Genomic DNA, 12,868 nt, shown 5'->3' on the forward strand with positions numbered 1-12,868 from the left:
ATAGGGGTATTTGGTGAACAGTATGAAAAAATTAGGGGTATACTATGTATTTTGAAACACGCAGGGGTATTTGGTGAATTTCGTGAAACCTCAGGGGCATTTCATGAAAAAACCGTAAATTAAATGGTGTATAATTGTAAATATAAAAGTCGATTACATTACAATCATATGAAAAACTAGCTAGCATCCGTAATTTAAGATTCAGTACAAGAAAATATCAAAGACAATCACTGGTAATGAAATTTGCCAACATTTCCCGAACTTCATCTATCTCCTCAAAGGTGAAAGGCCGCTCCCTCGGATTATTGTATACCTTAAAAAGATGGACCATCAAAAAATATATATACACTTTAGTTATATTATAAATATTGAATTGTACAATAAATTAAGACTTAATTTGTCCATAACAAAAAAATAATGAACGGTAATAATAAAATTGGTTAATTTCGGTCCCAACTTTCATCTAATGAACTTAAATGAGTATTTTAAAGTCTTTCCATGTTTAATACACTTAGTTTTATGTTTCAAATACTCATTCTCACCATTTTGGTGAACTTATGCACATTTAAGCTTCGTTAGTTCATTATCGGTCACGTTTTGACTAAAATGGCTAATTTCGGTCCCAACTTTCAACTAATGAACTTAAATGAGTATTTTAAAGTCTTTCCATATTTAATACACTTAGTTTTACGTTCTAAAGACTCATTCTCACCCATTTTGGTGAAGTTATGCACATTTAAACTTCGTTAGTTCATTATCGGTCACGTTTTGACTAAAATGGCTTATTTCGGTCCCAACTTTCATCTAATGAACTTAAATGAGTATTTTAAAGTCTTTCCATGTTTAATACACTTAGTTTTATGTTTCAAATACGTATTCTCACCATTTTGGTGAACTTATGCACATTTAAGCTTCGTTAGTTCATTATCGGTCACGTTTTGACTAAAATGGCTAATACTTTCTTACTAATGAACTTAAATGAGTATTTTAAAGTCTTTCCATGTTTAATACACTTAGTTTTATGTTCTAAAGACTCATTCTCACCCATTTTGGTGAATTCATGCACATTTAAGCTTCGTTAGTTCATTATCGGTCACGTGTTGACTAAAATGGCTAATTTCGGTCCCAACTTTCGACTAATGAACTTAAATGAGTATTTTAAAGTCTTTCCATGTTTAATACACTTAGTTTTATGTTCTAAAGACTCATTCTCACCCATTTTGGTGAATTCATGCACATTTAAGCTTCGTTAGTTCATTATCGGTCACGTTTTGACTAAAATGGCTAATTTCGGTCCCAACTTTCATCTGATGAACTTAAATGAGTATTTTAAAGTCTTTCCATGTTTAATACACTTAGTTTTATGTTTCAAATACTCATTCTCACCATTTTGGTGAATTTATGCACATTTAAGCTTCGTTAGTTCATTATCGGTCACGTTTTGACTAAAATGGCTAATTTCGGTCCCAACTTTCAACTAATGAACTTAAATGAGTGTTTTAAAGTCTTTCAAGTGCTTTAATTCTTAGAATTATTTTATAAAAATATATGATGAAGATAAAACTACCAAATGCTATACCAATTAGCAGAGTCAATCTCATTTTTTCGATCAACGAAAGAATCAGGATTTAGTTTTCCTGATCCATCTTGCAACGTCAATTGATTATGTCTTACTTAATCATATCATGTAATCTTGCTGTGTAGAATTAGGTGTCACTAATCGATTTAATTTTATATTAGTAAATCCAATCATAAATCATTATTTTGTAAGAAAGTTGACATATATTTCCTGACATCTCAAAGTAGTCTTAATGAGTCTGGATCAAGGAGTCGTATATTAACAGTGCTGGTATCTCTACACATTGATCTCTTAACAACTAGGATAAAAGATGATGTTGTGAAGAACTATGTATAAGCTTATCTCTCATTTTAAAATAATGTGGTCAAATTTTTACAATAATGATGAATAATTTGGAATTTGTATAATGATGCAGGACATGGAGGATAATATCAAGATAGTAGAAATGGATCGCGGAGATTTTATATCAAATGTTGACAGCAGGGATAGCTATTCGATATCAAGCCAACAACTGATAGATGATCGAATGGACAATAGAATGTCTACATATTATTCTAGACAAAACCAGAATGCATACATAAAGCAACAGGACTATCAGCAATACTCACCAGCTCCTTCAGCCATCATAGAGTTGAGCCCAAGAACTTGCAGTGGCCACTTTCCTATCCCACCTAGTTAAGGTGATAGATTGTACTTCATTTCTTATCCCACCTTGCCACCCATACATAGCAGAAGATTGCAAATGGGTGGCACTTAATGGCCGAAGATTCCAAATGGGTGGCACTTTGGAGAAAAAATTGAATGACCATCTGCAGAGAAGATTAATACAGAAGCAACATTATGATAATGAGCACCCAAATACAAGTATATAATTATATAAAACAAACAATAATGCAATCTCACATTGCTCCTCTTTGTAAAAAGGGGTCTGCGTCGGAGTCAGCATTATAACTGTAAATTTCACATTCAGAGAGTTTGACCACCTGCATTAAGTTAAATAAATATGATCCTTAGTCAAACAAATAAACCCGATTCAATGACTTATCCAAAAAAAATTAAAAGAATTGTGACCTTATTTTGATGACTATAATATCTGTAAGGTCTTTACAAAAGACCCCCTAAAAATTTAAGGTCAATATTGACATAATTGGCAATTGCAATAAACTTACTTTATCCAAGGCCTTGTACAAGTCTTCAAGGAGTGAACTACCACCATTAGCCTCAATCCATTCCCAAACGCAGAAAAGGTCAAATAAGCATAAAAAAGCCAACACTAGATCATAAACGGAACACTTCAAGTCTTAATTCCTTTAATTCTTTAGACTATTATAAACTGACAAATTTAAGTAACAATCTACACTATGTGAACTCTGAAAACAGAAGAAATACATGACAAACTAATATAGACTCCTCTACAACTGTAGTGTTTCACACTCGCAATACAAGTTTTCCTTGTTACCCCAAAAATAATGAGATTTCCTCTATACAACTGTAGTGTTTCACGTTTTGACTAAAATAACTTATTTCGGTTACAACTTTCAATTAATGAACTTAAATAAGTATTTTAAACCCGTTAGATGTTTAATATACTTAGATTTATTTTTCTAAGACTAATACTCACCTATTTTGGTCAAAGTGTGCACTTTTGAGGCTTGTTTGATCATATGAAAGAAATTCCTATCTAACAAGTTCATGTTTCTAGAATTCCTCAAATCATGAAATAATTATAATACAAAAACACTAGTTATTGATCGAGTTAAAACGCCGCTTTTAACACTTCGGAGTTGATCAAAGGTTTAAGTTCTATATATGCAGATTATTTAAGAACAATTTACACATAGAATTTTATTAATAGGTATGTTACAATGGTTCATGCACACTAGCCGCTGCAACACTGCATCAGCTCTGTAGACCAGCATGAGACTTAGTACCTATATTGGTGACACATAAGTGATGCACAACAGAAACAGAAGTTCAGATTAGAGTGCAGAGCAGTATGCAGCAGTAGTAAACAACAGGAGCAGTAAGCAGAGCAGTAAATAGCAGCAACAGTCCAACACTAACTTTGATATTCTTGTCTTTCCTCTTCACACCACCTTACTCTAGCCTCAATTTACTTGCTCATTGCTATGAGCCTTGAGTTGACGTAATCTATTTGCATTGTCATTATGGTTGTACGAACTTCTTCATGCTTGAAAAGTAGATAATAATTTGATGCTTTAATATCTATGAATATTTCCACTACATATGTACACATGAATGAAACATAAGACAAAAACAAACAAAATACAAAATCTAGAAATAGAAGAGGAATAGTTATAACATCTAGCACAGATTAATCAAACTATTGTAAGCCTCTTTTAGTTATCAATGTTCTGCTCACAATGCAATTCAGCTGTTGATATTGATGTTCTGCTCACAATGCAATTCTAACGGCCAAAATCCTACATCATTCCAGCTGATCATATTTTAATCTAAACCTATTATTCCAGAGTATTCTTAGATAGATTCTAATGGTTTATTGGTTTGGCAAACTAGTAGGACTAGACTCAAACTGAATATTGAAGAAGTAAATCTTGGGATCAGGACAGCCTTAGTTTGTGGTGATGTGTGAAGACTGAACAGAGATACTGAACAAAGTTTTAAATGCTTACAGAATTAGCTTTAAAAAGGTAGAAGAGATGCCAGTTTATCGAGTTTTCAGTTTGTGCTTTCCTGGTGTACAGACATGCTACTGCTGTCATTGAATTTGAAATACTCTTGCATCTAGAACTTATACAGGCTTCCTATTCTATTTTATCTTACCTAATTTTACTACTATATTTGAAAGTTATACGGAGTATAATCCTATGTACAATTATAACAAAACAGGGAAGCAAGGGCTGTACTAGCTCTTTCAATATCCGCTGCCTTGCCGCCTAAAATCGCAAGAGATTTGAGAAATGAGAACCAAAGTTATTAATGAAACAGAGACTAAATTCATGAAGATGTAACCCTGTCCTAAACAATATTTTCTTTTATCAGGTATATAAGCTAATAGGATGGGATCAGCTAATAACGTCAATCTCACTTTCTTCAAGTCCTATTTGGCCTCCTCGGCTTCTTTTCACATCTGCAACATCCCAACCTTCTTTACCGGTGCACCCTATGATTGACGTCTCACATGCCCAAACAAATGTAGCCGATTCTCCCAATTTGTACCCGAACTCCAACTTCCTATGAATACATACATTCCTAATTCTATCCGTGCTTCCACACATCCATCTCACCAGAACACATCTTAGCTACATTCATCTTCTTAATATGCTCTTTCTTAAATGCCCATCATTCTAACCCATATAACAGTGTTGGTTTACTTGTCTTCCTACAGAAAAAAACGCCACGATCACACAATAAAGCTCTCCAGTTTATCCACTTACACTTAATTCTATGAGACAGTATTATAAATCGATCAACAAGTATTCAAAACATTCATAGGTAACTTCTTACCAACTACTGTCCCAACAACTTTGCTTCGCCACCTCCCAATACTAAAATGTCACTCCATTCCAGCGAAACAATTTTATTCAATAACAAAAAAAAAAAGCAGAACCCAGATTGATCTTCCACCACCCCATAAAGAAAACCCATAAAATTCAGCATCTCACTTAAACAATCACATTCTTACAAAATGCAACCAATAAGACAAACCACAGAGCTCAAATTAATCAAAAAATCAAACTACAACGGAAATTTTAAGCAAAATTAAAAAAAAAAAATCAGCAAAAATGAGTTAACAACGAAATTACCCTTTTCTTCTGCTTTTGAGGCAAAATATTAGCACGAACAGCCTTAGCAGCAGAAATGGTCTCATTTTGAATCTGCATAAGCGTAGTCCTCTTCGATTTCCGGTCAGTAACTGATTTCCCTAACGATGAGGGCGGTGGCATCGTCGTAGACGCCGCCATTTGCATTGGCGCAGGTGCCGCCGACGAAGACGACGACGATTGTGGCGGCGCCGCCTTCGGGTCCGAATTTTGCGCCCAAAGAAGAACCAGAGAGGTGAAGGAGAGAAACCAGAGAGGGGAAGAGAGAGAACCGGGAAAATGGAGTTAGGTTGAACCAGAGGAGAGGAAGGAGAGAGAAGGGGAAATGAAATTTTTTTGATATATTTTGTGCGGCTCTTTCGTAAAATAGCCCGCACTTGAACTCAAGTGCTGCCAATTTTCGAAAATGAGCCCGCACTTGCGAAAATGTTTTTTTTTTTTGTGTGCTCTCAAGTGTTGCCAATTTATCAAATGAGCCGCACTTGAAGGGAAGCACATGGCAATTTTCCCTCTAGTGTAATGACACCACTCTCAACGGGCATGGTTTTTCATTTCAAAAGATGATGTTGTTCCTATGTATCCATAAATCCATAATATAGCAACAAAGTTTCTTATCCGCGAGTTATCATGCCCGTCCTCTTCCCATAAGAACTTCATAATATTCTGTATCCATTGATACAATGAGATATTACCTGCATTCCGAGCAGCAATGCCCAATATACTCCTTCTCCCAACATGGGACGCCAACCAACAATCTCTAAAAAGGTGTTGCTCATCTTCCTCCTTCTGGTGACAAAACACACATAAGTCACCAAGGTGGGTATTTCTTCTTTTTAGGCCCCTTACCGTTGGAAGAGCTTTATTCAGCAATCGACACACAAAAGCAATTAATTTGGATTATGTCTTTATGGTTTTTTCGCATGAATTATATTATTGTATTATTCATAACCTAACAATACATGCATGCACAAAAGGGTGCATGTTATTCTGGAAGGATAAGGCACACCTTGAGAAATTTTTAAAATGTTGGGGGAGTGTTATAAGATGACTTCTCGTGGAAAACGTGTTCCGGGTAAAGCGTTAACCTACTTTTCGATCACTTCAAGGTTGCAAAGACTCTATGCAACAAAAGAACCTTGCAGATGACATGCAGTAGGGTCCAATAATCCTAGAGTCAGTGGAACACTAGCTCATCCAAGTGACAGCGAAGCCTGGAAACATCTAGATGACATATATGAGGATTTTCTAATGAGCCTCGTAATGTTTGATTGGGTTTATTCAAGGATGGTTTCGTACCACGTGGAAAATTCGGGGGCAGTACTCTTGTTGGCCTCTTGTTGGCCTGTTATCATTACCCTCTACAACTTGCCTACATGGTTGTGTATGAAGAGGTCGTTTATGTTTCTATCCTTACTCATTCCAAGTTTTGGATGACAGAGGTATCTAGCTTTAATAATGTAACCAAATTAGTAGAACAACACCAATTATCTAACCAAAAAAGAATAATTGAACCTGGCCCAACTTTCCATCTCATTCCTCTAAGGAGTGGCCGTATCTGCAAGATTTTCTTCCAAATCCAAGAGTCTTTAGATTGGGGTCAACATTCTAAAACAGAAGCAGTTAATTATGTCTTATTGGAAAAATTGGGTTGGATAGTAATCTCCGACCACAATAATCACCTTATTCTTATTGCTTATTAGATCATACCAGAAAAATTAAACCATATTAGACCAGAGCAGAACAAGCAAAAAACACTCACAATAACAATCAAACTTAATCAGATTAGACCATACCAAAAATTAGATTTAGACTAGATCATGTGAAGAGAACAAGGCCTGAAATAATAATAATAATAATAATAATAATAATAATAAATTTTTTTTTTGTTTTATTTTTTTTTGGTGAATATTATTATTATTATTATAACAATGGGCACAACTTAGAAAACTCAATAACACAGGAACAGGATATAGAGAAACCATTATCAATTGTTCAACAAATAAATTTTGGAGGAAGTTTCTCCATTGTTGCTTACTACTCCGTATAGGTCGAGATCATGAATGGAACAGTTGTAAACGAGTATAATTAACATCTAGCTAGTTTATACATAGTACTCCGTACTTGATATAAGAAATAAAGTGTCAAGTGTGGTAGACAAGGATATGAATGAGATTGAAAAGCATCAATGCCTCAACGTTAACGACCAGTAAAAAAAGGTTGAATAAAAGCAAATTCCTACAAACTTTATCGTCAAAAGATCAACGTAACATTATGGGGTTTGGTATTTCTTCACGACAAAGTTGTATGCGAGGATAAATTCAAAGGTGGATTAATAACCACATTTTCTCACATAAAATGCTAACATATATATTCCATGTTACTTTTAAATCTGCAAATATCTAGGATAGTTCATAGGTGTACAAAGGTTCATGCACTGATGCACACCAATCAAATTGTTTAAAGAATATTTCTCAAGTTATTTCCCGGAAATAATTTCTCGTATCCGTTGTCCTCACATATAGTACAAGAGTAAGTGAAATATAGTATTTGTTTTTGTTTTGTTGTGTGTTTCAATGCATTTTTTAATTAATATAGTACATGAGAAAGTGGAGACCTTATTAGCCAAAAATAGAAACATAAATATAATTTTGGACCACCCGATTTGAAAAGCATGACTATAATTTTGGGACGGAGGGAGTAGTAGTTTCTATGATTTCAATTCTCCGCTATATTTTAGTTTGAAACTTATGCTTGGAATTTAACTTTTGGTGATGATAAAGGTCGCAATTAATATTATGTGTCGGAGTTTAATTGTTACATATAAGCGCCACGTAGGCTATGCGTAATCAGAATATTTTTACTATCAATAATCAATGCAATATTTTTACTATGAAAATATGTAAATAAGGTAGTCGATATAAAGAAGGAAACAAGTTAGAATATGATCTAGCTATACCTTCAAATTTTTATTACTCAAATAAAGTTATAGAAATAATATCATTTGTTTAAACAATATATTAACTCCGTCACCCAATCAGTTTCAAACTTTCATCTACCACATTCTTAATGTAACTAACTTATTACGTATTCAATTTTATTCAGCTAATGTTGTGAAACATATCTTAAAAGTGACTAGATACAAACAAAGGCCAATTAATTTTACAAATGGACAAAGATAAAAAAGAATAGGAAGGAATAATGAAAAAAGAGGAACCCTTTATCAATTGACACACATTGTGGGAATAACATAACATTTTTGTCTTCATCTATCATACATTCATACTCACACACCTAGAAACAATGTATGAACTTTTGGCCATGATAACTTGGAATATATTTCACCATGCATGAACAACAACTATTACTCTTAACAACTAATTAAAGTAATAATAAGAATCTTGTGGTAATTAATTATGTGCTCTCTTTGGTCCTCTATAAAAGGGTCAAAGGTACATCCAAAATGAGCAACAAATCATACATACTCAAAAAAGAAAAACACAAACTTAGGAAGCATGCAACAACAATTTCAAGCTCCTCCATCAGCTCAAGGATATCCTCAAGGACCTCAACCATACCATTATCCTCCTCCTCCAAGTAATTATTACCCACATCACCCTTCACCTTATTATCATTACCCTTCAGTTTCTCCATATGGTGGTGGTGGCTTTGGTTTTCCTGCCGGTAGTTCATTCAACTCCGGTGGCAACACCAATGGATCCGGTACACAGACGAATGGAGACGTCAAAGTCGGAAACAGTAAGGAGAAATCCGGAGGTGTTGACATTGGTAAGATTGGTGGAAACCATGGCAACCAAGGTGGGCAACAAGTTTCCGGGGATGTTAAGGCAGGCAACATTGGGTGTTGATTATTGATCACATAATCAAAGACCTTTTGTTGATTTTGTTGCACTTTGAATAAAACTTATATGGAGATTTCGCTCTTGTGGTCTTACATGTCGCGCTAAATCTACTTAATAATTTACGTGTTAAACTATCATGTGCTAGGATCAGTACGTTGGCTACAACAGTCACTAATTGTGCTTATTAATTAATTATTATGTACCTTTAATGTATGCAATATATGCAAGTTTCACTTATTTTTAATACGATGTCTAGCTATTTAATTTTTACCTTAATGAAGTGGAGATTTGGAGTTTAATCAGCTTATGAGCGAAAAATTAACACATTAGTGTGATCCATAGGTGCGCTAATGGTTTATCTAAACAGCTTGTACCAATATCTCTAACTTAGTTTTGGGTAAAAATATTCAACACACTACCCGCCTCAGGTAAACTCAGGATGGGTTGAGTCGGAAAAATGGGACACAATACGTTATAGGTCGTGGGTTACATGGATCGTGGTGGGGTGTGCCGGTCGAGTTGGTCCTATGGGTTTGGTGGGTTACAACAAGTTTTGGGGCTTGTTGTTGTTGGAGTTTCCTCCATGGGTTTAGTTTTGCTACAAAAGAATAAAAGTGCTTTTGTTTCATGTTGACAAAAAATAAGTGGTTCATCCACTTTATATATTTCCATTCAACTAGTATGTTTGTTAGACCATGTGCATTCTTGACCTTCGGTCAAGCGAAAAATAATTTATCTCTCATCCTTCTCCTTCTTCCACCTCTTCTTCCACTAACTTGACACACCACTTACTTAAATCTCTTCTTTTTCTTCTATAATCTTGACTCAAGGTCATTAATTTCTCTTACCTATTACTTTTTTTTACTTTTACATATACTCCACTTTAAATTCACCTTCAAACACAATTATTAATTTTAACAAACATATAAATATGAAATTAAATTAACATTACATCATGCAAAACTAAAAAATAAAAAAAAAAAATTAAGATGCATTGCATGCGTGGCAGGCTGGCAGCACCACATGAAACCAAAAAACAAAAATATGTATGCATGCAGCATGTAGTACAAAATTATTTTAGCAAATATTAGCCTAATACTCCGTATGAAAACAGGTAACAAATGCAAGTTGCGCTTCAGTCAGGCCCCACATCCCATTTTAATGAACTTGACCTTGGGTCACATATACGACCCGGGTCAAGTTATAAAATTTTAACCCTTATATGCTGTCAACATTGTAGTCATTTTGTCCTGTCAATTATCACTTGACCCAAGCTACATGTCACGGTTGTGTGCGCTCTTAGAAGACAAGAGAGGTGGCTCTAGGACACCGCACACGCACAAGCAGGCTTGGGCTCGGCATGTGGTGCAACGCATTTGCGAGTATGTGCGGGACCCTTTTTGCTACCGCTCAATCTTGCGTAACGGCTAGTTTGACATATATATATATATAGTAACCGTATATTTCCGTAAGTCTGTAACGGTTACAAAATTTTATTCCGTCAATTAAGTCTTTGATTGATTCTAATTGATTGCTAATTTAATTTGCTTCCGAAATTAATTGGTCGGTTTTTCTTTTATATTCTGATATTCTCTTTCTCATAACCACATAAATAATCCATCTCCATTTTTCCTCTCCATAAACACAATTTTCTCTGGTTCGTTTTGGGTAACGTTAATTTCATTTTCATTCTATTTTTTTGTAATTCACCAACGAGATAGATGTCGTGTAACCATGGAGGTTGATTGTCAAGAAGTCATGCGTAACGAGGCAATTCAACATTAGGGCAGTATTTATACACGCCACGACTTGGTTGAGATAAGTTTATTCGTTCATTACTAGGCATTGTTCCTGCAATCTAAAGTTGAATTTTGTTCTTTCGTTTTATTTTACAATGGCTACTAATATCCCTACTTCTAGCCCTTTTACGTCTGACATGCTTCCCAATCCTTTTATTCCTGATATGTCTAAATTAGTTAGATCCTTTAGATGGGAAGATCGAATTATAAGTTTTGTCTGATAAGATGGAGTTTTTCTTGGGTCAAATTTGGGTAGATTATTGCCTTATTGTTCTTGTTGCCCCTGCTCATTCTACTAGGATTTTGAGAAAGATAACAAAACTTGTCATGTGATGTTATTGCATTACACGACTACTTCTCTTTACATTATTTATAGTAGGATTTTTTGTCATTTAACACCTTAAAAAAACTAGTTTTTGTAATTTAACACCTTACTTATTTTTTATTGTTTTTAAACACCTTAAAAAACAAAAAAATTTAGAAATCAACACCACTTGACAATTTTTGTTAGAAAAAACATTAGTTTTTAACTAAGCTAAAGTTCCCAAGGCATGATATGGTGGTAAACAACTCCTTTTACCATCAAATTATGCTTTGGAAGTTATAGCATGATTAAAAATCAACGTTTTTTTTCTTATGGAAATCGTTAAGCGGTGTTGATTTATAAATTTTTAGATTTTTAAGGTGTTTAAATATAATAAAAAATAAGTAAGGTGTTTAATTACAAAAACTGATTTTTTTAAGGTGTTAAATGACAAAAAATCCTTTATAGTAAGTCTAAGAATGCTATGGAAATTTGGAATACTCTGAAAACTAAGTACGGGACTGATGATTTTGAGACTAAAAAGTATGCTTGTATTCGTTGGTTAAATTTTTGTATTACTGATGATAAGCCCATCAGAGCTTGCAAACAGTAGCAACAAAGAAGGCTTCAAAAGATCAGTGATATCAGCAGTCACATAATCCCATTTTTCTGTCATTTTATAATACGATGTTATCTTGTCTTTTGCTAGGAAATTTCTAAGATGGTATGCTCATAATTAGATGTCCATCATATTCCTAGGTGTAAAAGGTGGCTGCAGCAACCCTAAAAGAACACATTATATACAAGTTTGTACTACAGCCGTTTCATTCAAGAAATATATATAGAGAAAATATATGGTTGAAAGCTTATTGTCTAACAGCTTATTCATTCTAATCATAAATTATTGAATGAATTGTTGTTAATTACTCCCTCCGTCCCGGAATACTCGATCCGGTTTGACCGGCACAGAGTTTAAGGGACTTGAATAGACTTATTTAATTTAATAGGTAGTAGTTGATAGTGGGGTATTATTTTAATGTAGTTAGTGGGAAATGTGTAAAGGGGTGGGGTTGGGGGAGAGTAGGGGTTGAATTTGTAATTATTTTTTATATGGAGTAGGGGGTAGGTGGGTTAATAGGGGTGGAGTGAGAAATAATATAATATTGTTAGAATATTTTCATTTTTAGAAACAGGTCCAGTATTAAGGGACGGCCCGATAAGAAAAACAGGTCAAGTATTCCGGGACGGAGGGAGTATCACTATTAGCTAGTGCTTCCCCCGTCAATGACTCTTTGTTTCCTTCAATAAAATTAATTGATCATATGGGATTATGGGAGAAATTTTTTTTTTTTTTTTTTTGAGGGAAGCTTATGGGAGAACTTCAATCTCAAGAAAAGTATGTTATTGCTATTCGGAAAACATTGATTTGAAGTGAAAAAATGACAATAATGGACCCTTTTAGACATTAAACAAATGTTAAAATTTATATTCCCGTAATTTTGAACGTTCAAGAATCAATT

The 12,868-nt window shown here is 34.2% G+C and overlaps 2 protein-coding genes across 7 annotated transcripts; one reads left to right on the top strand and one right to left on the bottom strand.

The window, feature by feature from the left end:
- Positions 1–99: 99 nt before the first annotated feature.
- Positions 100–6,172, bottom strand: LOC130459772 (uncharacterized). Of its 6 annotated transcripts, none has more exons than XR_008919374.1 (5): positions 5,368–6,172; positions 2,749–3,820; positions 2,483–2,562; positions 2,188–2,388; positions 100–313 (listed from the first exon to the last, which is right to left on the bottom strand). XR_008919374.1 is itself a non-coding variant. In XM_056827316.1 (5 exons), the coding sequence occupies exons 1-4, from the start codon at positions 5,530–5,532 to the stop codon at positions 2,196–2,198; spliced, it is 489 nt and encodes a 162-aa protein (XP_056683294.1). In that variant the 5' UTR covers positions 5,533–5,798; the 3' UTR covers positions 100–313; positions 2,188–2,195. The 6 variants fall into 6 exon arrangements, 3 of the variants coding, with proteins under 3 accessions (XP_056683294.1, XP_056683296.1, XP_056683295.1); XR_008919375.1 differs by having other exon boundaries at positions 2,749–3,770; positions 5,368–6,169; XR_008919376.1 differs by having other exon boundaries at positions 2,749–3,510; positions 5,368–6,156.
- A 2,725-nt stretch (positions 6,173–8,897) lies between these two features.
- On the top strand, positions 8,898–9,251 carry LOC110792432 (trihydrophobin). Its single transcript, XM_021997233.2, has one exon. It carries the CDS (start codon positions 8,898–8,900, stop codon positions 9,249–9,251), a length of 354 nt encoding a protein of 117 aa, XP_021852925.2.
- Positions 9,252–12,868: the final 3,617 nt, after the last annotated feature.

Source organism: Spinacia oleracea, chromosome 4, assembly GCF_020520425.1.
Source record: "Spinacia oleracea cultivar Varoflay chromosome 4, BTI_SOV_V1, whole genome shotgun sequence".
In the NCBI taxonomy this organism is placed as follows: Eukaryota; Viridiplantae; Streptophyta; class Magnoliopsida; order Caryophyllales; family Amaranthaceae; genus Spinacia; species Spinacia oleracea.